General features: G+C 38.3%; 1 protein-coding gene across 9 annotated transcripts in view; it reads left to right on the forward strand.

Annotated features, from left to right (window-relative positions):
• CNST (consortin, connexin sorting protein) overlaps positions 1-26,415 on the forward strand; it is a 125,499-nt gene that overhangs the window by 58,817 nt on the left and 40,267 nt on the right. For all 9 annotated transcript variants that reach the window (XR_012122760.1, XM_037013622.2, XM_073216724.1 and 6 more), the window contains 6 exons: positions 5,415-5,620; positions 12,959-12,989; positions 14,852-14,938; positions 15,367-15,481; positions 17,542-17,563; positions 17,722-17,818. Coding sequence is in view for 8 of the 9 variants with exons in the window: in XM_073216724.1 (XP_073072825.1) it covers positions 5,415-5,620; positions 12,959-12,989; positions 14,852-14,938; positions 15,367-15,481; positions 17,542-17,563; positions 17,722-17,818 (558 nt within the window). In the remaining variant the exon portion in view is untranslated. The remainder of the gene's footprint in view (positions 1-5,414; positions 5,621-12,958; positions 12,990-14,851; positions 14,939-15,366; positions 15,482-17,541; positions 17,564-17,721; positions 17,819-26,415) is intronic.

The raw sequence follows: 26,415 nt of genomic DNA on the forward strand, positions 1-26,415 counted from the left end.
AAGTTCCCTCAGGGGGCCAGTGAGATTGATTGTCCAAGGGATACTGAGGCCCAACCTCAGAGCAAAGAAAGAGTAGCTTCCATTTGCAAACTTCCCAGGAGAAATATAGAGTAGCCAAATTAGAAATGAGACGCCGCAATGGGGTCTGAGCCTCTGCTTTTGAGGGCTGGTTCCCCATGTCTGTATCACCCTCCCAACTAATCCCGCTGAGAGGAGCACCCAGTGACCCAAGTGCGCCAAGTCAGGGGAGATGTCCTTGGAGCCTGGGACTTCCACACCACAGGGCCAGGGGTGGGCCGGATTCCCACAGATGTCCTGGGGCCTGGGTTAGGGACGTCTCCCACACCGCAGGGCCAGGGGCAGGCCAGATGCCCACAGAGGGTGGGCCGATTGCCCTAACCTGGACGTAGCTATGATTTCGAATGGACCAGATGAAATGGAGTTAGGAAGGGAGACAGACTGGGGAAAACTGAGGGACTCACCGGAAAATAGTCCACGAAGTGGAGAGCAGGCTGAGGTCCCGGGTCGAGGAAGGAGGGGGCAGGGCCGCCGATGGCCGGTTGGGGCCGCATGCTCACACTCCTTCCCAGGTTTCGGCACCAAATGTAAGATAAATTCTAGCCGAAATAAGCAGGCGATGAGCGGCAACAAAGGGCCAGGCAGTTTATTTGAGTGCAATTCCCGGGCAATGTTCCCCAGTCTATGGAAATGGAGGCTGGGGAAGTCACACTCAGCAGGGCAGGCAGCAAGTTTTTTAAAGAAGGTAGGGGGAGGCAGAGCTTAGATTTACAGCGGCGCAAGGATTGGCTAGCCTAAGGCACATTTTTCAGGTTGGGAGGGGGCAACAACTGGGGACTTTGGCAGGTCATCAGTGTCTGACAGGCTCACTCCTCCCTCTGGTGCCTATAACGTTACACTTTGGATATGTAGATTCTTCCCCTTTTTCCAGAGATAGACACTATTTTTAAGTTTTGAATTTAAGTGTATGCCTTTATATTTGTTAGAGAAACAAAGTATGTGTAATTCAATGTATAAGAAGATAGGTTTCTTATAAGGTCACATCAAATTGGTAATTTTATTTATCTTTATTTGTCCTGAAGAACCAAGAAGTATATATTGTATTTGATAGCTGATAGATTCAGCGTTCTTGGAATAAACCGGAAGCTACAGTAAAATTTAGCCATTTGGGTGTTAGAAGCACTTCTCATGGAAAACTAATGTTTTAATTGCATTGGAAACTTTGGTGCTCGAGTTGTCTGTATATTTGGATGAGAAGTTTAACATAATCAATTGCATGCTTAAGGGAATCCCTTGCATATTTTTAGTTTTTAATAAAATGTGTTAAAGCAGGTCTAGTCAAACTTCTAAGAGGAAAATTAGGGAATCCGAACATTGATGCCACTTGACATATTACACATAATTTAGAGCCTAAATCCCAGCAGTATTTCTGTGTGCCAACTGTGCCTTGCATATGAATTGAAAACAGCCTGGAGCAACTCTAGGCAGTGGTCAAACCTGAGGGAGTAGCTATAAGCGCTGTGATAGAAAGGGGGTAACTGCCCTTGGGAGTGGCCACTTAGAGTGATACACATGCAGAGACTCTGGCCTTAAACAAGCCTGGGGAGCACTTATGGGCATGTATTTGCTAAATTCCCTTTGTGTTGCACCAAGTTCATTTTTTGAAGTGCTTTTTCAGATCCACTGTGTATCCATAAATCTAAATATTGAGTTTAGGATACTCAGTGTGTATCCTAAGTGAGCCTTTTATATGAAAGGAGAAAATAAATTATGGTCTTTGAGTTCTAGACAGTCTGGCTGGAGGCAGAGGTACTTAAATGTAGGCTTCTAGATCTAGACAGGGGTTGAGTGTGGTTCATTAAAATTTCTAATGAGTAATTAGAGCTCATCAAAGCAAACAAGCTGTGAAATGGGCCACTCCTTCCACTCAAGAAAGATGCCTTTCGTGGCATCTACCTGATAGGAAAATAAGAACATTCTTTTGAAGGTTTATATGTTGCTGTCCTTAAGAGTCTGCTGTGATGGCACATTTCTCCTAAAGCACTTAAACATAGATGCCTTAGTTAATCAAAGGAGTGGTTCTTCAGCCTTGTTTGAGTTGTGTCCCTCCACCCAGTCCTGAAATAGTAATAGTAATTGTTAAGAAGCTGCCTAAAATAAAGTCCAGGAGCTGTTCTAAGTCTTTCCATCCCTGTACTAACATAGAAACCATTTACCCAGTGCTCAGTGGAGAGACCAGTGCTGCTGCTCTGAGTGCCTCCCAGTGCTGAGTGCACTGTGTGTGCAGGTGTACTTCACCTTCACCATTAATCCATGAACAGCCAGGGTGAGAAGAGTCAGGTCACTTACCTTAGGCCTTGGGCCAGCTTGACTGCAGCCAGAGTTCCTAAGTGTGCTGTTCCCTCTGAAGGCAGAGGCTGCCGCCAGAGGGCACAGGAGGAGACCATGCCTTGTGAAGCAAAGGGCAAGTTATGCCCTATAATTACATAAGGTATGCCTTTGACCCCAGGTCAGGTCAGAAGGATGTTGGCTCATTTCAGATTTATCTGACCCATAATATTAGTGCTTAAGTGTTGAGGAAGAGGAAGGAATATTTCCTTTTTACTACTTAACTGTGTTCAGCCAACTAAATGGTAAGCTCCTGTCTACTTTCATGTCACTCACTAACCAGAATCTTAGAGTGAGGAGATTTGGCAGGAAAACTAGGAGCAAAGCCCAGAGAGTCTGGCATACGAACTACATAAACCATTATTAAAATTTAGTTCTGATCCATCTTCCAGAATTATGGCCAAGATACTCCATAAGCATAAACAAGTAAGGCAGTTTGAAGAATTCAGTTATACAGTAGCTTAGAGAATCATAACATGAAATTACAGAAAGGAAGGCATTTTTCTTTTTTTTTATTAAAGTAAAATATATAACTTAAATTTGCCATTTTAAGCATACAGTTTAGTGTACAAACTCAATCAATTTGCAAGTAAAGTCTGCTCTTCTCCCTTTGGAACCAGAGACCAGGGTCCCACATGGGGAGCATGTGCTGGTGTCATAAAGGCTGTTGTTGAGTTGGAGAGGGGCTGAGGCTAAGGCAAGGATTTAAAAATGCCACAAAGATTCCCTACCAGTTTCACATTGCCCTTCTCTTGATTCAGCATTTACTGTGTGGCTGTATACCTATGGCTATTTTTCCTGAGTTTTGACAAAATTGACTTTGGTCGTTCTGGCATTTTTTTTTTATGTTTCTGGAAGGATGGGAGTTTGATGTGGCTTACTCTATTGATTTTGCTTTTGTCACTCAAGGCCTTTTAACTTTAGGTTTTCCATTAACAAGAACTTATGCCCAGAGGTATGGAATTAAATTGTACAGCCCTGAGGAATACTATGTGAGGTATTTAGAATAGGCAAATTCATTGAGTTAGAGAGTAGAATAGAGGATCCCAGTGGCTGAAGCAGGACCAGAACGGGGGGCGGTGGGGGTGAGGGTGGGGGGGTTAGTGTTGAATGGGAGCAGTTTCTGTCTGGGGTAATGAAACGTTCTGGAGCTGGATGGGGGTGATGATTACACAACATTGTGAATATAATTAATATCACTGAATTATACATTTCAAAATGGTTAAAGTAGTAAGTTTTATGTTGTGCATTTTTTAAAAATTCATATAACTCCAAATCCACTGTTAGGGACATACAGAGCTAATGTGATTGACCTTGCTGAGTTTTAAAACAAGGTCCCTTTAGATAAGGGAATCATAAATTCTGTCCTTTTTTCTGACCCTTGATAATTCTGTCCTTTGGTAATATTCTTCAAGAATTTTATTTAACTTCCCTTTACTGAAAATAAGCATTATAAAATTTCACCTTTTTTGAAGGAAGAGCATGGAGTAATATTTGATAACTATGTGGGAAGAAGTTAGTCAAGTATAGAATTTGGGAGGCTAGTGTTATCGCAGTCTGTATGAGATGAAATGTCTTGGGGATAGTATCATGGCTGGGGAAAGGGAAAGAAAAACAGTGGTTCTCTTAGTTTCTTTGTAGTCCTCTGTGGAAAGCTTCTCGTCCCACACTGGCACTACTACAATTGTGGTTAGAAAATTAGAAAGCAGAAGAACAATCTATGTTTTCACAAATACTGTCCCTGCAAAATAGCAGGCCATCACCAGGCCTTGTACCTTCAGAGCCCAAGTGATAATATTCATAGAAGAGGATTTTCTAAAATATAAGAAATCACTGTAGATGATCATTTTTAGAAAGCACAGCACTCGGAATGTTAATGTTAAAGATACTGCTGGATAGAATCGCAACCAAAGAACATAAATCCCTGTGCTGCAGGAGTTATGATCTAATTAAAGATAAGACCTTTCACCAATTACTATAATGCAGTCCAGCTTAATATAATATATACAGGATTCAGAGAAAAATAAGTTTACTTCAGGCTCATAGAGAAATACAAAGATTTTGTTAGAGTAAAACATAAATAGGCATAGATGGGAGAAAAATATTCCACCTGTTAGAATCTATAATTGCTCAGAAAAGTACAGAGTACTTTACTAGAGTTATGAAGAACTAGCCACTCTGGCTAGAGCAGTGGGTTTATTTAGAAGGCAGTAGAAGACCGGGTTCTGGGCACACGCTGGAGGGCTTGCAGGGGGTATCCTCCATTGTTGTACATACACTAAATTACTGAAAAAGATCTTTTCTGAGGCATTTTGGCTGAATGTATATATAGATGCTGACAGCTTTTAAATTTGAATATGAAAATTAGAACTGATACTGAGGTTTCAGCAAAGGGTAGAATTAAAATGCACAATGAATACATTTTTTAAATTCAGAGTGTTATTTCAGACAAATGGGCCAATCATATATTCACTGATTTTTTTTTTTAAAGAAATTTGTGTTACCTCCTTTCATTAGGAGAAAAGTTTCTGTGTCCATTAACTCTGGCATCTGAATTCCTGCTGGTCTCCTGTGATCCAGAAGTATTTCTAAAGTTATCAGACCATAGTTTAAATAGGAAGGCTTAATTTCTTCAGTTGTTTCATATAATAAATGCATTTATCTTCCTGTTCAATTCTGTTTTATTTGGGGCAAGCCAGGACTTCAAAATACAGCTAATCCATTTTCCTTTAGGAGAATCAAGTTTTAACCTGCATACTTTTCTTTAGCTCTCTTTTTATTAATACTCTTAATTATTTGCAAAAAAAAAACCAGTTTATGTGTGTGCTAATAGAAGCAATTAGATGTCAGCAAAATCTTAATTTAATGAAGACAATAACTTGTGGTTTCTGGGATTTTTTTTTCCACATAGTTTTATTAGAAAATTTTATGGCTAACAGGCATAATTGTTTTAAGGTATTCCACCATGATGGAAATTTATCCTAACATAGTCATTTTATTTCTTAAAGGCCTTTCTTCAGGAGATGCCACACCTTTAATGAAAGAAAATATACTAAATGCAGCCACACATGCAGTTAGTGATGAAGAGTCTGCAGAAGTAAATGCTAATGATCAGCCAGAAGCCCCAAAGCTAGTTCTTCAATCTCTGTTCTCACTTACACGAGGTGAAGTTGAGCAGTTGGATTCAAGAGCCCTTCCCCTTTGCCTTCATCAGGTACTGTTAAACCCTTCTCTTTCAGCCCCAATGAAGTTGTGGAACCAGTGTTTGTAATAATCTAAAATCCAATTCTCTGTAATTGATTCTCCTTACCTGTCATTGGTGAGCCCAGGAGGTGACCCTGAATCAGTGGCTGTGGGAAGTTTGGCATATTACTGACTGGTGGTCACACATTGGCCTTGAATAATCAATCTGTGGTTCAAGCAATAACCTAACTTCTTTTATTTAGTGAAGAAGCTGTGCATGGATAAGAGTCAGTGTAGCAAGCACTTAGTAAATACCATCTAGATGCAAAAAATTATGCTAGACCCCGGGGAAACAAAGATTACTTAAAAATGTATGTCCTTAGGAGAGTTACTGTAGAATAGGAGAAACAGTTGTATAGATAAATGATTGTGGAAGTCTGTATTAAGTGTTAGAGTAGACCTATGTTTAAGCTCAGCAAAAGCATACAATGTATGATTAACTCTGTTCTGTGGGCATTAGGGAGAGAGAAGGTGACCCTTGAGCTGGGTATTGCAAGATGTATAGGCACTTATTGTATGAACAAAGTAAGTTGGTACAAAAGGAAAGACCTGCCTCTCAAAGCATGGCGGGGATATTGTTGGACATTATGATGGAATATAGGTGGGCATTGAGATTGAATACCTGGTGACAGACATTAAGGCCTTACTTGTAGGGTCTAGGAGTTTTTAATTAAGGGAGTGTCAAATCAAATTTAAATTTTAGAAATGTACTCTTCTGATGATTGGGGGGTAAATTATGAAATGGAGAGCCTGAGACTAAGAGGCATTTAGGACCGTGATGAGGAAGCTTTTCTACACAAGACTGAATTCAGAAAAAATTAAGATATTTATGAGCTGCATTTTATTTTCCCTTAAATTGAAAATAATTGATAGATGGAAATGGGAAAAGCTTCACTTTTTATTTCACTGACTTCTGTCTCATTTTAACTTTTGTAGTGTGCAGTCACTCAGGGTTTAAGAAGTAAAATAATTTTTGTTACAAGGCAAGAAAATTTTATGTTCTGATAAGTTTACGATACCTCCTTTGTGGACTTTAGGAATGCCTTTGAGAAAATGTGTACTGTGTTTTGACCTCTAAAATACACTAACTTTGCCATAGTTAAGAAAGCACCAGCACCCGGGTAGCTTTCTGATCTTTCAGCCTTCCTTGGATTTGTACAGTGAATTGAGTTTGCAAAGGGTATTCACATTTATTAATTTATCCTCCAAAAAACCTAGACAAGTATTACCATCATCTGTCTACAAATGGGGAAACTAAGACCCCTTGCAAAGCAAGTTCCTCATAATTCTGGGGCTAGAATTTCTTTATTCTGTTCAGTGCACCTGCTTTTGGAACAACTTGGGCAAAATTTGAACATGGGCTATACATTAAATAGTGTTGCTGCATGAGTGTCCAGTCTCTTGGGATTGATAACGGAATTGTGGGTTATATAGGAGAGAACCCTTGTTCTTGGGAGATACATATGCAAGTACTTGGAAGTGAAGTGACATAATGCCTACAACTTAAAGTATTGCAGAGGGGGAAAAAAAATGTAAGACAGGCAAGAGAGAGAAAGCAAATTTGGCACATCAACAATTGAGGAATCTAGGTGAAAGGTATATGGCTGTTGGTTGTGCTGTTCTTCCAATTATTCTGTAGACTTGCAATGAAAAGTTGGGAAAAAGGGCATTTGGAGTAAAGATGGAAAGAGCACATGTGGTCAGACATTTTCAAGGGATTTATGTCTCTGCGCTGTTGTTACATTAAAGGTAAGAAGAATGCTTTTTCCACTGGCAGGGATCCTCTAGCGAAAGCATATTTAGTAGAAAATCACATTTTAAGCAGGAAGATGATAACAATCTTGAACAGGCCTGTAGATCATTTAATTTTTTTATTTTTCAAAACAAAATTCCACCTCCACTCTCCAGGAACATACCAATTTGCCAAGTTCTATAGGTCATGCTTCTTAAATATCTCCGCAATCTGTCCTCTCCTGACAAAGGAGCTTAGGGAGTATAGTGGTGGTTTAGAAGTGAGGGCTTTGGCCCTGCCACTAACAAGCTAAGTGGCTTTCAGTTTCATCTCTTAAGTTGTAGAGGACTAAGTGAAATAATGCATGTAAAAGCACTTAACATAGGGCTTGGTACACAGAAAAAAGCTGAATAAATATGAAGCATTATAACTGTTTCCTCACTGTCGCTAACGCAAAGATTGCTTGTTAGAGATGAAGGCCAGGGTCACCAAAGAGATGCTGAAGCCTGCAGTAAACTGAGACACCGGGGCAACAGTAGTCAGCTGATGGTTGCCCTCCTCAGACCAAGAATACAAAATATCCTGTCACTTCCCAAGGAAGACCCAAATCAGGGAGCAATGGAGTGACATTTTATTCACTTTAGAATTCCCAACATCTCACATTGTACCTTTCACGTGGATTTTGCCAGTTGTTGGCATTGTGCCAAATTTCTGTGTCCTCCCCACCTCCAGATGCATATTTTCCATTGAAACATCTTAAAGAAAAATTACTTTATCACTTCCCCCTAAATACTTGCACATGTATTTCCCAAGAACAAGGTCATGCTCCTACATAACCTAAAATGCATTATGAACTCTAAGAAATGAGACATTGGTACAATAATGTTATTTAATACACAGCCTATATTTAAAATTCCCTCTAGTTGTTCCTCAAATGTTCCCCTAATCCAGGACCCAGTGAAGAATCATACATTGCATCTGGCTGTCAAGTCAAGATTCTTGAGTCTTTTGTAATCCAAAATAATCCCCTCCTTTTTTTTTTTTTTAACTTTCATAACATTGACACTTTTGAAGAGCCAAAGAATTCTTGAAGAATGTCTCATAATTAAGATTTGTCTGAGAATGTATTTGTGATTTGATTCAGGTTAAAACATTTTGGGTAAGAATTCCACTTAGGTAACATTCCATACCTAGTTCTCTCTTGTATGTGCTCTAGTTTGTCTTTTGCCCCTGATAAGCCACCAAAATTTCATTGTCAGGGTCCCATGTGACCTTCCTGTTGCCCATCCATATGAATCCAGGACTCAGTCCTCAGTCATCTTCCTGGAGGTATTAGAAGCTTTGACAAGTTGATCACATACTCTATTTTGAGGCAATTTCTTTATTTCCTTTTGGGATTCCTCATTCTTGGCTTTTATGTCTTACCTCACTAGCTATGAATTGTCTGACTCATTTGTTGAGTCCTCCAAATATTACTAATTTTTGAACATTGGAGTGCTTCAGGGTTCAGTCCTGAACTCCAGACTTAAATATCCAGCTTCCAAGCTGTCTAATGGGCATTTCAAACTTAAGATGTGTAAAATCAAACTTTAGTTTTTCATCGCAATCAGCTGTTCCCTAATCTTGCCCCTTTGTTAAGTGGCAACTCTATCCCTCTGATTGCTGAGACCAAACACTAATCCTTTAGTGACTTTTCTCCACATCCAATTCCAATCAGCAAGTCCTGCAGATCCACTTCAAAATATATCCAGAATGTGACTTCTTCTCACCTCCTTCACTGCCACCATCTCAGAATGAGGCACCACCAAATCTCACCTGGATTCTTGCAGTAAACTCTTCACTGTAGAAACCTCCCTGCTTTCACTCTTACTGACATTTAGTTGTTTCCCTCTATCCATTTAGTTGTTTCCCTCTATCCAGCAGTCATCGTGATCCAGATAAAAAGGCAGATCACGTCACTTCTTTTCTCAAAGCCCTCTGGTGGCTTCTCTTCTCATCCGGAGTAAAAGCCAAAATCCATACCATGGCCTAAAGACCCTACATGATCTGGTGCTATTACCTCTTAGAGTTTAATTCCTAAAACTCTCCTTGACTCATCCTTTCCAGGTCCACTCAGATATATCAAGGATGTTCCTACTTTAGGGCCTTTGGTATTTCCTTTCTGCCCTTTGTCAAGAAGCCACCAAAAGAAAGGAGTAAACCAAAGGGCAGGAAGGTAGGAGAGCTCTCTGTGCCAACAGGCAAGAGTATCCACTTTTGTTTAGAGCTGATCAAAAGAGTCTGAGAAGAAACTTTTATATCACTTTCTTGTTTCTAATATTTGCTGCGTCTGAATGTATTGAGAAGATTTAGACTCTTGGTGGTATTTTTGGGGTTGTATAAATGATTTTTCTACATGGCTTGGCTCCTAATAAGGGAAACATTAAATGTTTGTCTACCCATTACTAGAGTGTAAGGGGTCAGTGTGTGTGTGACAGGAAGTGTATGTGGTGTGTGTTTGTAGGGCTGGGGCAGGGAGAGCAAAAGACTCAACCCTTGTCTTCTAAAATTGAAAAACCAAGAAATAGTCAATAAAAGCATAATGTTTAGAGGTATGGAAGTTAAAAAAAATGAACATGTGAAAGAAATCTAAGTGCTTGCCCCTGAAGGAGAATGGGTTAAGAGGGCTGGGGCTTCCTTTACATACCTTAGAGAACTGTTTAACTCCTTAGACCAAGTACATGTGTAATTTTAATAAAGATAAGAAAGAAGACATTTATAACTCAAGCATAAGGTCAGAAAAGCATCAAGGTTCCATTGATGGCAGTGGAAATGGAGAGGGAGTCTGCCATCTCAAAGGAAGCACGCTGGGACTTGATGTAGATAGTAAAGAGGGGATGAGAAGCAGCAGAGATGCCTCTAGGATGTCCTGTTCAAAGGACTGGTAGTACCACTGACAGAACTAAGGAATTAGGAAGAGTCAATTTGAGGACAGTGTTTTTTGAAATGATATTATGTGGATGAATATGTGCTAAAGGTGGTTGGAAGTAAGCCTACAGTCACTTTAGGTAAATCCTTGTATTTTTAGCTCTTGGAACTCTTGAGGATTCCATTTAAGAATCCTGTTTGTAGGTATGAGTAGTCTTTCATACACCAATTTATCTCACATGACTACAGGTCAGCATGAAGTGTGTAGCTGAAGTCATCAACTTGGATGCTTTTCACACGCAGGTAGGAACACCACCAAGCACTGTCCGCTGCTTGGTGAGCTCACGCAGAAGCGAGCATCCGAAGGCAGGAAATGGGTCCCCTGGGATTCTCAAAACGACTCTGTTAGACTGTGCCCCCAAAATACGCCTTCCTAACTCCCTATGTTTGGTTCCTGTTGGGTAAAAGAATCCTGAAGCCAGGATACCCTTCAAGCTTTGCCTTAATGAAGTGATTTTCAATATAACATCTTCACGTGATTCTGCTCTGCGTCTTGTGCTTCTCATTCAGACTCAGACTCAAAAACGATTTTAAGCAGTTCCTGCCATGTGCTGGGCTCTGTGCTCAATACACATTCCCTCACTTAATACCTACAGCAGCCTCATGGAATTGTCAGCAGTATTGTCCCTATTTTACAGATAAGGAAGCTGAGACTTGTGATGTGAAATGATGTGTCCAAAGTCACACAGCTGGTAGTCGCCAAGTTCGAACAGGAGTAGTCAGGTTATTCACCTCCACACCCTATGTTCTTTCTGCTCCACGAGGCTCCCTCCCAGATTTAGAGTAATGAGATGTCAAAGATAATCACATCCCTTGCCCTGCCAGACTTGCCAGGGATAGGTTTTTATATTTACTTTTTAAGCTGCTCTTTCACCTGGAAATGGCTTTTACTACTTATGAGGCATTGGGTTTCATAATCCTGTCTTTATGGTAACTGAAGTTTCTATTTCTGTAGGGCCAGAAAATGTGGTTCATAATAGGTATAGATCCCATCAATACTCCTTCAGTGAGAGCTATTGATAAATGACTCTGTGCCAATGGCCCGCAGACACAGAAAGGCAAGGACAATGGCTTTGAAGAGCCAGACATCCAACCTCAATGGGCGGCCTGAAGCTACGTCTCATGCCATGCACAGTAGGGAAATTCTATGGAGCACCATAGATTTTTCAGTGGAAGTTGGTAGATGAAATGTTGTCATTGATTTTATTAGGTGTGATCCAGTGGTGTGCTGGAAACTGCTAGTACTAGCTTGTGAGAACCATATTCAGGGATGTCTGTCACGTTGGTAGCTTGAAATTGGCTATGAAGGGAGTATCAACACCACAGAAATGAACAAATACTACAAATCAGAGCTCACCTGAAATATTTATCAACACTCTCCTTGCAGTATATGAAGTTCTCATTTTGTAAGTAAAAAAAGTGGTCAGCAATTTGATTGGTTCAAACTAGTATTATTATCACATACTCTTAGAACAATGAGATGATAAAAGACAATCAGAATCATGAAATTTATCCTTTCTATCCTGTCCTCAGAATAGAAAATCAGTATGGACTCAAACAAAAAGTTTACAAAGAGGTGATTAAGTCCAGTTATCTATATTGCTCATAGAAAAATGATAGATCTGTAGGATAAATTTTAAGCTAATAGTTTCCTTTAAAAGTGTGCTGTTTCCACTGCGGGACTTGGGAAAACTATTTCTAGCTGGTAGGTTTGACAAGCACTTTATTGCTCTTTGCATTGGCAGCTACCTGGAAAATGGAGATCTATAAATGGAACATCTCTTTTACTAGACACTTAGCAAGAACCCTTGGAAACTTTTAGAAGTGTAAATTACATATATGAAATATTCTGAATATGGTAACAGTTAACTTATGCAAATATTTCTCAGTGAACACTTTCAGTTTTACTGCGATATTTATAAATGTTATATCTAAAAGATCTAAGTGAAAGATGTCAAATTTTTTAGAATCAAAGAATTTTTTAATTTAAATGAGCCTTAGAATGACTCTGATAAGTGATAAGCCTCGACAGGAAATAGATCCTGAGTTTCTGGATCCCCATCCAATGCCATTTATACTGTGCACCACATTATATATACTCCAGACATTATTGCTCAATTATTAACACTTGTTTTTTTCTGGAATATCAAAAGAGAACCAGAAGTCATTGCCCCATGAGGTAGTTTGTGAAACAGAAATGAAATGAGTGGGGTTTTAAGGTCTCATGTAACGTGACATATTTCAACTTTTTACAGTAACCAGTCATACTTTCACTCGTTATACCTTTATAAACCCCTTCAGCATTTCCTTCATTCTTTAGAGTTCTCAATTCTGACGAACCAGTGACATTTGCTTTGACTTGAAATACAATAGGAAGAATGAGGCTGTAAAAAGAGCAAAGAGGGTCTGTGTTTGCTTTACATGATATAAGTGGCTTCTGAAATGTGTCCCATGCCTACAGTCAGATTGCTTCTGAACTGGTGAATGTAGCTAAGTAAGGGTTTTCTTAGTTTGATATCAAAGCTTTGAGAGTTTAAAGGTGTTGTTTATTCCAAATTTGTCTTTTCATCCAAATGCTAACTTAATTTAATCTGTTTTTTTGTTTAACAGATAGCAGAGTCCTATTTCCAGGAGGAGGACTGTATCCTTTTCTTAATTAAACTCTTAGAGAACTGCCCATTTAAAAAAATTGAGGTTTACACACAATGAAATGTATAAATCTGCTGTTTTCAGTGGGTTTTAACAGCTGTGTGCACAGTGTAACCACCTCAGAAAGTAAGATGTAGGGAATTTTTGTCACTCCAGAAAATTCTCTGGAACCACCAAATTTGACCTTCCATAAATAAGCCCTAATTTTATCAGATCTAAGTAGCTGTATGTTATGAGAGGGAAAAAAACATGTTGCCAAAAAAAATAGTTTTAATCCATTGGACTTTCTTTCTTCTGAATTAAACAGAAGTGTGAGTTGAGTAATATTCATTCAGTACAGGCTGTCAAGCATATTACACATAGTAAATCTGGCAACTGTCTTGTGACAGCTATCTGTCTGCAAAGGGAAGATTGCATTCTTCACCAGTAGTAAACAGAATAAATGCTGTCAAGTGAGACTGCATATTAACTTTTGTAAAGGTGAGATTTCTTTCCTTAGTTTTTCAATTTCCCTTTTTTAAAATTGCTTTTCTTTTTCAGGGTTAGCCCAATATATGCTCTGTAGAAAGTGTCCTAAACACCTGTATTTCCCCATTTTTGTGACTTGTTTTTCCTCCTAACCTTGATGACTTTCACCACATCTCTGAGCAGAGCGAGAGATAAGCAGTTACTATCCTAAACTCTGTCAAGCACACTGTGGTTAACAGCTTCAAACAAAGGCAGTTCACTTCTGAGTTTGTATGAGATCTAATTCTTGTGGACGTGAAGCTAGAACTGTATTATTTTTTTTCTAAGCAAATACTGAGTATGGTGTGGTGCAGGCCAGCATCAGCATCCTAAGGAGCTTTTTAGAAATCCCTTGGAATCCGGGCTCCTGGGGGACGCACCCATGACCTGTATTTCAGCAAGTTTTTCAGATAACTTTTATGTTCCCTAAAGTTTGAGAAACATTGGTGTACTTTAAGTTTTGGGCAGAGGGAAATGGAATTGTCCCTGTTTCTTCTGGGCCTATTTTGTGATCCCTGGCATGACTTTAAGGCTACAAATGAAGAGAGAGAACTGAGCCTCTGAGTGCTGGGAAGGACATGGGGACAGCATGCGAAGGACAAAGCATTAAACAGCAAGTTTTTTCTTTTCCTTCTTTCTAAATGGGTCAACATTTAGGACATGGCCCAAAGGAAGGTAGACAGTTGGACAATTTATCATGACCTCATCTGATGCAAAATGTGTGATACAGATGGAGAAAGCAGAAGTTTATAAGAAAATCTACAAAAAAAGTGAAATCACATAATTATGAAAATCACTGTGGTGAGTTAATTAAATTTTTACCAAAGCGTGATAAAATGTTTTGCTCTGTCCTTCTTTAGGCATGTAATCCTTTAGTCTTGTGAGAGAAATGCAGTGAGAAACAAGTCAAGGATCAATATGAATTGAAATCAGAAACATTTGACTTGAGGGTGACAGAGCTGCTTGACAGAAAATAATTTAAGGAGAGGAAAAAAAGGGGAACACTTAGATTCCAGGATTCCATGTGAGTCCTATTTCCATCCAATTAAGTTACATTTGCTAGAGATATATTAGCAAGCAGGCATTCCTTGAGCATTAAACCCTTCTTCTAGTTTCTACTATTTGCTGATAGAATGGAAGCCAAATAGCCACTGAATAATATGCCACATTAAGATTTATGTACTTCAAGAAAACTTATGTAAGATTTGTTTAAGTTTAAAGATATTTAGAGTCCTCTCAGTTTTTGGTAAGCTTCAAATTTCTCAATTTATATAGGACATTCTTCTTCAAAACTGAGGCTAAATGTAAATAGTCTGGATTTCTATTTTCCTCAAAGTTTCTGTTCAGATGAGAGAGCAATGAAATTCATTCAGCTTGAACGACTGTATCATGAGCAATTGCTTGTAAATCTTTCTACCATTCAGGAACAGTGGGGTGAGTATTCTATGTTAGAATATGGAATTATCAGTAATCTAACAAGTGCTGTCTAGAAACTAATGTATTTGACCTGGTTTTGTAAGTCAGGAAGTAGATGTTCCTACAGTCAAGTTAATGTTGCAAAGGAAGTAGAATTTTTACCACAAGTCCATGTCATTGTGAGAAAAATTTTCTCTATGTCTTTTGCTCTTCATATCAAAGCCAACTATTTGTGTTTCTTCTTTGCATGCTCTGCTAGCTCATTGAGCCTCTGGGGTGATATTTACTTGTATTGAAAAGTAATCACAGAGCTAATTCTGTGGTAACTTGGTCTGTTGGAAAAGATAATTTGCATGCTGATCTTTGTCAGTGGTGCCAGTTAACTATTTTTTCCCTCCTAAATATGTTTTGTAATAGCCAGTGACTAACAAATCTTTTAAATTTAGAAACAAAATGGAAGACTGTACAACCACATACAGTTACATCTCTAAGGAATTCAGAAAAAGGCTTTAATGGTGAAGATTTTGAACAGCTTACTAAATTTTGTTCAACACATCAATAGTAAGTACATCAGTAATTGTTTAGAATGAGTCGTAATAGAATATTGAAAAGCATTGTAGCATTGAATATTTGAAATGCAAGGTCCATTTCTTTGTTCTGTTCATGTTTTCACTGGTGAAGTTAAAATGGATAAAATAAAATGACTAGGTTCCTGTGTCAGTTTTTATCTGTTTCTTACACTGATTTTATTAGTAAATGGTCAACTTTGCACAAGTCCAAATTGGAACTTCTAATTGGAAATTTTTAAATGTATCTTCTAATTTTGATCTCTTTTTGGGTAAGAGATCAGGCAATTCAGATGGAAAAAGTTGTGTATTAAGATTTTTTATTGTATTCATTTGCCAGTGTTTGTATGTTGTTTTGAAACATATTTTTAAGAGTAGTCTAATATTGGAAAACAAACAGTATCGTATTTAACCAAAATGCTACAGAAGGAAAACTCCATTTACCAGATAATTTTAAATTGTTTGATTTGTTATCAGAGAGTTGGATTTCTGAACTAAATTATAGTAATAATAAAGCACTTAAATTTATTTTTTGAATTCATTATTGAAGACTCAGAATTCTGAAGGTGAGAGGGTTAAACTTGTGCAGGTTTCTGGGATGTACAACTTGAGTCTTCAGTACAGAAGCTAAAAGACTCCATTCTGTTGATAACTTTTTTCCTTTTCCTTCAGAATTACAAAGACTAAACTAAGCTCTATCTGTTAACAGTGAAACAGACTCAAGTAATGTTGCTTAGCTCATTGCTTTTGGGTTTGGTTATTTTAGAGACCAGCCTTTGAAGAATGATTCTGGTTTCATTCAGCTCTCATGATGACAGTTTTCCTGTTTTAATCAATTTGAACCTTTAAAACGGTATTTTTAGGGATTCCACATTATAACCTAATTTCTTAGCATGTTAAATAGGTTAACTTTCAATTTCATAGAGTTTTAAACTAATGGACTATTGTCAAATAGTTAAAGGAGATTGTTTCTTAATTGCAAAATATTCAGTATAGATACTTTCCCTGCCTTTTCCATGGAACTAATAATTTTTTAATGTGTTACAAATGTTTTAATTATTTAAAAATATTTACTGAGCATAATGTGAGCATAGCATTTTTATGCTTTAAATTTGGATAATTCTTCCAAACTATTATTCCTGGGTTTTTTTAATATAAAAAATAATTTTGAGTTATACATGAAGTACAAAAGCTTGATGAATTTTAACATACACGTATGTCTATGTTACTACACTGTAACCAAGAAACAGAATAGTCCTGCCCCTCAGAAAGCTCCCTCACACATGTACCAAGTCAGTGCCCACCCCCAGAGTAACCACCAGCTAAGTTCTGTAACAGTGTGTTTATGTTTTGTAATTTCATATGACTGATGACATAGAATGCACATTTCTGTATCTAGTTTCTTTGGTCCATCATTATGTCTGTGTTACATGTTGTTGCATGTAATGGTAATTTGCTGTTTCATTCATTATATGAATGTATAGCAATTTACCCATTATATTGTTAATAGACATTTAAATTGTTTCCAGTTTTTTAATATTATGCATGAAGTGGCTGTGAACAATTTGTATATGCCTTTTGGTGAGTATATACATTCTGTGTTATCTTGGGCATTCTTTAAAATAAAATATTCAAAAAGTTACTTTTTTTGTTATCTGTTTCCATGGCTAATGCCAATATAATTATATTTTGCCATAATCTATTTTAGACTATAATGACATAAACCAAAATTTAAAAAATATGTGTGTGTGAAATACTTTTTAAGTATATTATTACCAAAAGGTCAACATCCTTTTTTTCTGGATCTCAGCAATTGTAGCTTCTTTGGGGTTTCTCAATAATAATTGGCTATCTAAGGAGATTAACACATGATATAGCTGCACTTTGAACTGTGTGAACCAGTGGTAATGTTTCAGCAGTGGAAATGTTCTGTGCTAATATTAGAATCCAGAGAAGCTGTATTTTTTTTCACAGCCATTTTAGTAACATTTGTTTGGAAGCATATTGCTGCTGTGATTTTTTTTAATTCTTTTTTTCTCTCATTTTTTTTTACAGTCCTCTTTTATCCAAACATAAGGTAAGAGATTGTTTCTTTGAAAATATTTATAAGAAAAATGGTAATATAAGTCCATTGTATGGACTGTTTTAGAAAGTAATGAGACCTTTCTCAAATTATTTTCAGTTTCCTAATTTAATGCAACAGTTTCCCCAAAAGTTTTTTTTTTAACTTTTTAGATAGCAGCTGTAGAAAAGTCCCTGGGAAGGAAATGCCTTCTGCAGTTAATATTGTCTGAAGATCCAAAGGAGAGAGGAGCTACAGCCAAAGAGCCGGGTATGTTTTTAAATTAGAAAGGGATGTAAGATGCCTCTGATAATACTACAAATGCCATATCTGAATTACTGTGAAGGAATTGCTCTCTATGTACAGTTTTGCATATACCTCTCCTAGACAAATAGCAAAGTGAGATTTTTTTATATACTCTATTTTTAGGTATCTAGTAGTAGAAATTATAAAATCTAAATTCTTATAAAAACATAGTTATTTTCTGTTTTCAGTAAGTGGTAATATGTATCTAACAAAATATGACAAGACTGTACAAAAATGCTTTGAAATAGAATTAGTTTTGGTGTATTCAGACTTCCTTTTCTGTTTAAAAATCAAAAATTACTATATGTTCTTTACCAGAAATTTTCTCTGTAAACCTTGATATTTTAAAGCTGTGTATCTTGATAATATACTACAGCAATTTACTGTTTTCTTTCCCCTTTTTTGTTGACAAACATGGGATGTGCTCTAATTTGCATATATACAATTCTAAAGCTTTTGATATATTTTATGCCACTTCTGTCTTATGTTTAAAGTTAAAAACATTTAGAAACTTTTTTTCTTACACTAGTAGTATGTTCATTATAAAAACTTAGAAAATAAAGCTAAATAAGTACATTTTAGGTTGTATATTTTTTCCCCCATGTGATTGTAGTGCTTCCATTCCCGAGCTTGTTTTCCTGGGCCTGAGAGCCCTGGTACCCATTAGGAGCAACAGGTGTTCTCACCTGAAGAGTTAAGGTGGTGGTGATTCGTTCAATTTATTTGCCCTTTTCTCTTTGCAAAGTCTTTTTCTTTTTCCAAAATCTTACTTTTTCCTGTCTTCTCTTAAGAGGCAAATTTGGGTTGTTGCTTTCTGTCAAGCCTGCTATAATATTCTGTTCTCCCTGCCTCATTTCCAGTCATTTTTGTATTGGAAATCAGAATAAAAAGACCTTCATAAAAATCTTAAGGAAGGAAAAGTCACAAAATATCCATCTAGTTTGGGTGTGGGTGTGTCTCCTTTCGCACATAGGGAGGTGCAGTCACATGCTGATTGATTTGACACTTTGCACCAGCTCAGCACTACTAACTTGGCCTCTGCTATGAGGTAGGTGATACAGATGGAGAAACTGAGACACCATGTTTAAATCCCTTACTTAGTACGTTTCTGGTTGCATGCAGCATGCTTCTGCTAAGTAACCTGCATGGATTATCAGAGACTTCAACGATGCAGACATCTCACTGATAGCCATTTTCTGTGAGGAGGGTGGGGACTACATTGTGGGGAAAGAAATCTTGCCAAGTCTGATAAGACAGTATCTTTTAAAGAAAAAGGTTAAATCTCTCAGAATTAGTCTCCTCAGATTGGTTATTCTGTGAATAAATACATAGAAATGTTAGAATATGAGAAAAAGAAATATGAAAATACTGTTTGAAATGATTTGTATTCAATGTATTTTTTCTTGTTTTACCTCATATCCCTCATGTCTAATAATCTGAAATGTAGTGCAATCTAGACTTTCCTATCCTTTTTCTTTCTTTCTACATTCCTTGGTCTTAAGCTCCTTATATTATATGTAACTTGCTATTTTTTTGTGAGGAGGTTAAAGAAATTGTTTCTGGAGCCAAACTTATCTGAATCCTATCTCTACCTCTTAAAGCTGTGTGACCTTAGGCAAGTTGCCTGACTTCTCTGTGCCTCCCATTCTTCAGCTCCAAAATATGGACAGTAATAGTACTTAGCTCATAGAATTCTTAGGAGTATTAAATAAGTAATTTCATGTTAAAAGTTTAGACCAGTCCCTGGCACAAGGTGAGAGCTCAGTATAGGCTCATTGCTCTCCCTCCTCTGCCTTTTGTCATAACTACCCCTACAGTAGTGTTCTATCAGTGTTTCAATATTCTCTGTATAACTGCTACTTTTCTAATTAACCCACCGTTATTAAAGTCTGCAAGTAATGTAGAGTATTTTATATTTTCAAAATGCTCTTATGTGTATTGTTTCATCTGTTCCTCTTAGCAACCAGTATAATATAGGCTGAGTAATTTTAAGAAGCTCAACGAAGCTAAGTGACTTACTCAGGAAGAGACCTAATTAGAACTTAAATCCAGATCCTGCATTTCTGATCCTGAAGTCCATGTGTTTTTATTAATTCATATTTTTATTTATTTTTATTAAGTAATATTTTATATGTAAAAATAATGTTACATGCATACATTATAATAAATGATAACAAAATTTATCATTAGTTGGAACCTAATACCCAACTAAGGATTAAATTGTTGTCAGTTCTATTACAACTGCTTTTATGTTCCTTTCTGTCCCATCCCTGTTTCCCCCTCACCCCTGAGGTAATGATTCTCCTGAGTTTTATATTTGTCATTTCTTTCCATAGTTTATTACCTTTACTGAAGTACAATTTCCATGCAATAAAATTTACCTATTTTAAGTATGTAATGTGATATGTTTTGACTATTGTATACACTCATGTAAATACTACCCCAATCAAGATACAGAATATACTCCTCAACCCAGAATCTTCCTCCCAGTCCTCTTTACAGTCTTTCCCACCTCCAGTCCCAGGCAACCTAGTGCTTTCTGTTATTATCAATGGGTTTTTCCTGTTTTAGAATTTAAAATAAATAGAATTGCTCAGTATACTGTGTCTGAGTCACCCATATTATTGTCTATATCTAGTTCATTCCTTTTCATTGTTAGGTAGTATTCATTTTTTTCTATACCACAGTTTGTTTATCCTTATACTTTTGATAAACTTTTGGGTTGTTTCCATGTTGGGAATATCATGAGTAAAACCACTAAGAAGTCTTCTTGTAGATATGTTTCCATTTCTCTTGGGTAAAGAAGTGAGGGTGGAATTACATGGGGAGGGTACATGCTTAACTTTATAAGAAACCACCAAGCAGTTCTCCAAGTAGTTGTACCATTTTATACTTCACCAGGAATGAGAATTCCAATTGCTCCACATCCCTTCTGACATTTAATGTTGTCAGTCTTTTTTATTTTAGTCATTTTAGTGGATATGAATGTCATTGTGGTTTTAAGTTAGGATGACTGGGTATGTACATTTTTAGTTTTGAATTAACCTCAGTAGAAACTGTACTAATTTATACACTTATCAACATTTCAGACTTAGCTTAAGTGTTTTTTTCAGTCTACTAAAATAAATAACTGTGAAAATGTTTTCCAAGCCTGATACTACTCATATGTTGTTACTTAATTAGTGAGATACTCTGAACATATAGGAAATATGTTAATTCATGAATGCTTTACTGTCATATCATGGATTTTGTGTGAGATTTTCCCCTACGAGAATTCATGGAGAAATTGGGAGATGAAAGAGTAACTCAAAGGCATATCCTTTTCTGTGGAGCATGTGCTAGAACTTCAGTTAAGTTCAACTTCCCATTTGAGAGCCACTTCTTTCATTCGGTGTTTGTTAAGTATTTGTCACACACTTAGCTGTTATTCTATTGTTATTTCATCAGAGTTGTTTTTGTTCTATGGGTGAAGCTAATGCAGTAGGGAGTAGCACACTTACCTCACTAGATCTTTGGGTTTAGAGGAGCCAGTTAAAATAAATTCATGTTAAGATTAACAGAAACATTAGCAGTAGTATGTTTTATGATATAATACATACTTGTAGAAAATTCAGAAAATATTTTTGGTTAAACATAGTGTCATTTTTCTTAGGACACCATTAGAATGTCAAAGGGATTCTTAAAAGGCATAAATTTACAAGGATAGAACAGGCAAGGAAACAGCAGCAGATGTGACAGCCAGACAATTTGGAAGCTGGAAAGCAGATGGATGGGAGGCAACTGGCTTAACACACCAGAGAAAGCTGAAAGCTAAATGTCTACAGGGAAAATACTGATTCCTGCCTGGTTTGTGACTTGGAAGCACAGATGGTCCCTCTAAAGTCGAGGATGTAGGGTTGGACTGGAAACAGGAGGTTAGGCTGGGAGACTATACAAGAAGAATTTATGCCTTTATATTCCCTCCCTACCAAGCAACAAGCTGAAGGTTTACTTTTTAGAGAACTTGAACTAGAGGAATTATGGACTCAGGGATCAGGCATAACTCAAGGAGGAGGTATTATATAGAAAATGAGGATTGAATGAAAACCTTACCAACTGAAAGGCGAAACCCTTATTCTGTTTCCCACATTTAGCATCTAGAACTCTGGCAGCTAAGTCTCTCTCCTCCTCTCTGGAAAACTGGGTACTAGTCTAGGAGAAAAAACCTCGAGATACACACATTAAAAGCCTCCCAACAAACTGTCCAAGCCCTTTTTGTCCCATATTGACAAGGACTACCTCTGGAGAAGGCTTGCCTTTAAACACAGAGCAGCTTGTTGCTTCATTTAAGAAAACCTCAAATAAAAAAGACAGAGAACAAATCAGACAAACCAAAAGAAACTTGAAGGAAATAAAATGCAGAGAACAGATAAAAAACTTTTTAATAGCGGATCATGGGAAGATGGTGGCATGAGTAGTTCAGTGGAAATCTCCTCCCAAAAACATATATATTTATGAAAATACAATAAATACAACTATTCCTAAAAGAGACGCCACTGGATACAGTACAACAGCCAGGATACATCTACATCTGCGAGAACTCAACATCACATGAACGGGGTAAGATACAAGCCATGACCAGGCGGGATCCGAACGCTCCCCCACACCCCAACCCGGCAGGAAGAAAGGAGTCAGAATGGAGAGGGAGTGAAAGCCCAGGACTGCTAAACAACCAGCTCTAGAAATCCGCACCCAGATCGCAGACACAAGGTGCATGGGGTGCTGGATATTAGAGAAATGGAAAAGCAAAACCTGCAGGCAGGTGCCTGCAACCAGTGCCCCTGAGACAAAAGAAAAGCAAGTGCTTTTTGCAACTCTTAAAGAGACAGGGACCACACAGCTGGCCAAAGTCGTCCCGGCACACTTAGCCAGCAGCTGGGAATCCCGGGGAACTTTAGGCACCCTAAATCCCTGGGCAGCAGCGTAGCTCTGAAGCCCCTCACGGCACTAAGCAGCCTGCCAGTCATTCCCCCAACTGGCACAGACCCTGACACAGTGGCCCAGTAGTGGGAGAATAGCAGCACGCACCGGGGCCAGCGGCACCAGAGGGGACAGGGAGTGGCCCACATGCACTGGCGGCGCCAGAGGGAACCAGGAGCAGCTCATGCAAGCCTGCCGTGGCAGCAACCAAGCAGCCCGGAAGCAGCCCACGTGCGCCAGCAGCAGTGGCACCACAGGAGCCCAGGAGAGGTCCACGCAAGCCTGCAGCAGCGGTGACCAAGTGGCCCAGGAGCGGCCTCCGTGTGCCAGTGGCGGCAGCGCCAGAGGGGCACAGGAGAGGCCCGCACACACCTGCAGAGTGCCAGAGGGAGCAGCCGTGCTCCCAGCAGCCGACCGAAATCCCAGCCCAACGCACAGCCGCCCGGGCCAAACCCAAAGGCTGCTGCTGGCACACAGCTGCCCGGCAGGGGCACCGCTATCACAGAGGAGCGCACCTGCCATGCCTGCCACTCCCTGCAGGGCTCCGTGCTGCTCTGATGGAGACCCCACCCACAGCAGCCTAGGGGACTAACCTGGTGGCTGCTCCAGGAGTGTGGGTAACCGACAGAGGCAGCAGAGAAGGGCAAGGCATCCAGCAAGCAGGAAAGGACTTTCTTCTCCCAGCTGACACACCCACAACCTGCCTACAGCCACCACTATCACCATGAAAAGGCAAAAAAATTTAGTCCAGTCCAAGATAGTTCAGACAACACGCAAGCAGGAAAGGACTTTCTTCTCCCAGCTGACACACCCACAACCTGCCTACAGCCACCACTATCACCATGAAAAGGCAAAAAAATTTAGTCCAGTCCAAGATAGTTCAGACAACACCTGAGAGAGGATCTGCAGAGACAGACCTAACCAGTCTCCATGAAAAATAATTCAAAATAAAAATCATAAACATGCTGACAGAGCTGCAGAGAAATATGCAAGAGCTAAGGGATGAAGTCTGGAGGGAGATTACAGACATCCAGAGGGAGATTACAGAAATGAAACAAACTCTGGAAGGATTTATAAGCAGAATGGATAAGATGCAAGAGGCCGTTGATGGAATAGAAACCAGAGAATAGGAACGCATAGAAGCTGATGCAGAGAGAGATAAAAGGATCTCCACGAATGAAACAATATTAAGAGAAATGTGTGACCAATCCAAAAGGAACAATATCCACATTATAGGGGTACCAGAAGAAGAAGAGAGAGAAAAAGGGATAGAAAGTGTCTTTGAAGGAATAATTGCTGAGAACTTCCCCAAACTGGGGGAGGAAATAGTTGCTTAGACTACAGAAGCACACAGAACTCCCAACAGAAGGGACCCAAAGAGGACAACACCAAGACACATAATAATTAAAATGGCAAAGATCAAGGACAAGGAAAGAGTATTAAAGGCAGCCAAAGAGAGAAAAAAGGTCACCTACAAAGGAAAATCCATCAGGCTATCATCAAACTTCTCAACAGAAACCTTACAGGCCAGAAGGCAATGGCATGATATATTTAATGCAATGAAAGAGAAGGGCCTTGAACCAAAGATACTGTATCCAGCACGATTATCATTCAAATATCATGGAGGGAATAAACAATTCCCAGACAACCAAAGTTGAGGGAATTTGCCTCCCACAAACCACCTCTATAGGGTATTTTAGAGGGACTGCTCTAGATGGGAGTACTCCTAAAAAGAGCACAGAACAAAACACCCAACAAATGAAGAATGGAGGAGGAGGAATAAGAAGGGAGAGAAATAATCATCAGACTGTGTTTATAATAGCTCAATAAGCAAGTTAAGTTAGACAGTAAGGTAGTAAAGAAGCTAACCTTGAACTATGGTAACCACGAATCTAAAGCCTGCAATGGCAATAAGCACATATTGTCAGTAATCACCCTAAATGTAAATGGACTGAATGCACCAACCAAAAGACACAGAGTAATAGAATGGATAAAGAAGCAAGACCCATCTATATGCTGCTTATAAGAGACTCACCTCAAACCCAAAGACATGCACAGATTAAAAGTCAAGGGATGGCAAAAGATATTTCATGAAAACAACAGGGAGAAAAAAGCAGGTGTTGCAGTAATTGTATCACACAAAATAGACTTCAAAACAAAGAAAGTAACAAGAAATAAAGAAGGACATTACGTAATGATAAAGGACTCAGTCCAACAACAGGATATAACCATTATAAACATATAGGCACCCAATACAGGAGCACCAATATATGTGAAACAAATACTAACAGAATTAAAGGAGGAAATAGAATGCAATACATTCATTTTGGGAGACTTTAACATACCACTCACTCCAAAGGACAGATCTACCAGACAGAAAATAAGTAAGGACACAGAGGCAATGAACAACACACTAGAACAGATGGACCTAATAGGCATCTATAGAACTCTACTTCCAAAAGCAACAGGATACACATTCTTCTCAAGTGCACATGGAACATTCTCCAGAATAGACCACATACTAGGCCACAAAAAGAGCCTTGGTAAATTCCAAAATATTGAAATCCTACCAACCAACTTTTCAGACCACAAAGGTATAAAACTAGAAATAAATTGTACAAAGAAAGCAAAAAGGCCCACAAACACATGGAGGCTTAACAACATGCTCCTAAATAATCAATGGATCAACGACCAAATTAAAATAGAGATCAAGCAATATATGGAAACGACAGCGACAACACAAAGCCCCAACTTCTGTGGGATGCAGCAAAAGCAGTCTTAAGAGAAAGGTATATAGCAATCCAGGCATATTTAAAGAAGGAAGAACAATCCCAAATGAATAGTCTAATGTCACAATTATCGAAATAGGAAAAAGAAGAACAAATGAGGCCTAAGGTCAGCAGGAGGATGGACATAATAAAGATGAGAGAAGAAATAAACAAAATTGAGAAGAATAAAACAATAGAAAAAAATCAATGAAACCAAGAACTAGTTTTTCAAGAAAATAAACAAAATAGATAAGCCTATAGCCAGACTTATTAAGAGAAAAAAGAGAGTCAACACATATCAACAGAATCAGAAATGAGAAAGGAAAAATCATAATGGACCCCACAGAAATACAAAGAATTATTAGAGAATACTATGAAAACCTATATGCTAACAAGCTGGAAAACCTAGGAGAAATGGACAACTTCCTAGAAAAACACAACTTTCCAAGACTGACCCAAAAAGAAACAGAAAATCTAAACAGACCAATTACCAGCAATAAAATTGAAGCGGTAATCAAAAAACTACCCAAGAACAAAACCCCCGGGCCAGATGGATTTACCTCGGAATTTTATCAGACATACAGAGAAGATATGATATTCATTCTCCTTAAAGTTTTCCAAAAAATAGAAGAGGAGGGAATACTCCCAAACGCAGTCTATGAAGCCAACATCACCCTAATACCAAAACCAGGCAAAGACCCCACCAAAAAAGAAAACTACAGACCAATATCCCTGATGAACATAGATGCAAAAATACTCAACAAAATATTAGCAAACCAAATTCAAAAGTACATCAAAAGAATCATACACCATGAACAAGTGGGATTCATCTCA

This window comes from Manis javanica, chromosome 11 (assembly GCF_040802235.1).
Source record: "Manis javanica isolate MJ-LG chromosome 11, MJ_LKY, whole genome shotgun sequence".
NCBI lineage: Eukaryota > Metazoa > Chordata > Mammalia > Pholidota > Manidae > Manis > Manis javanica.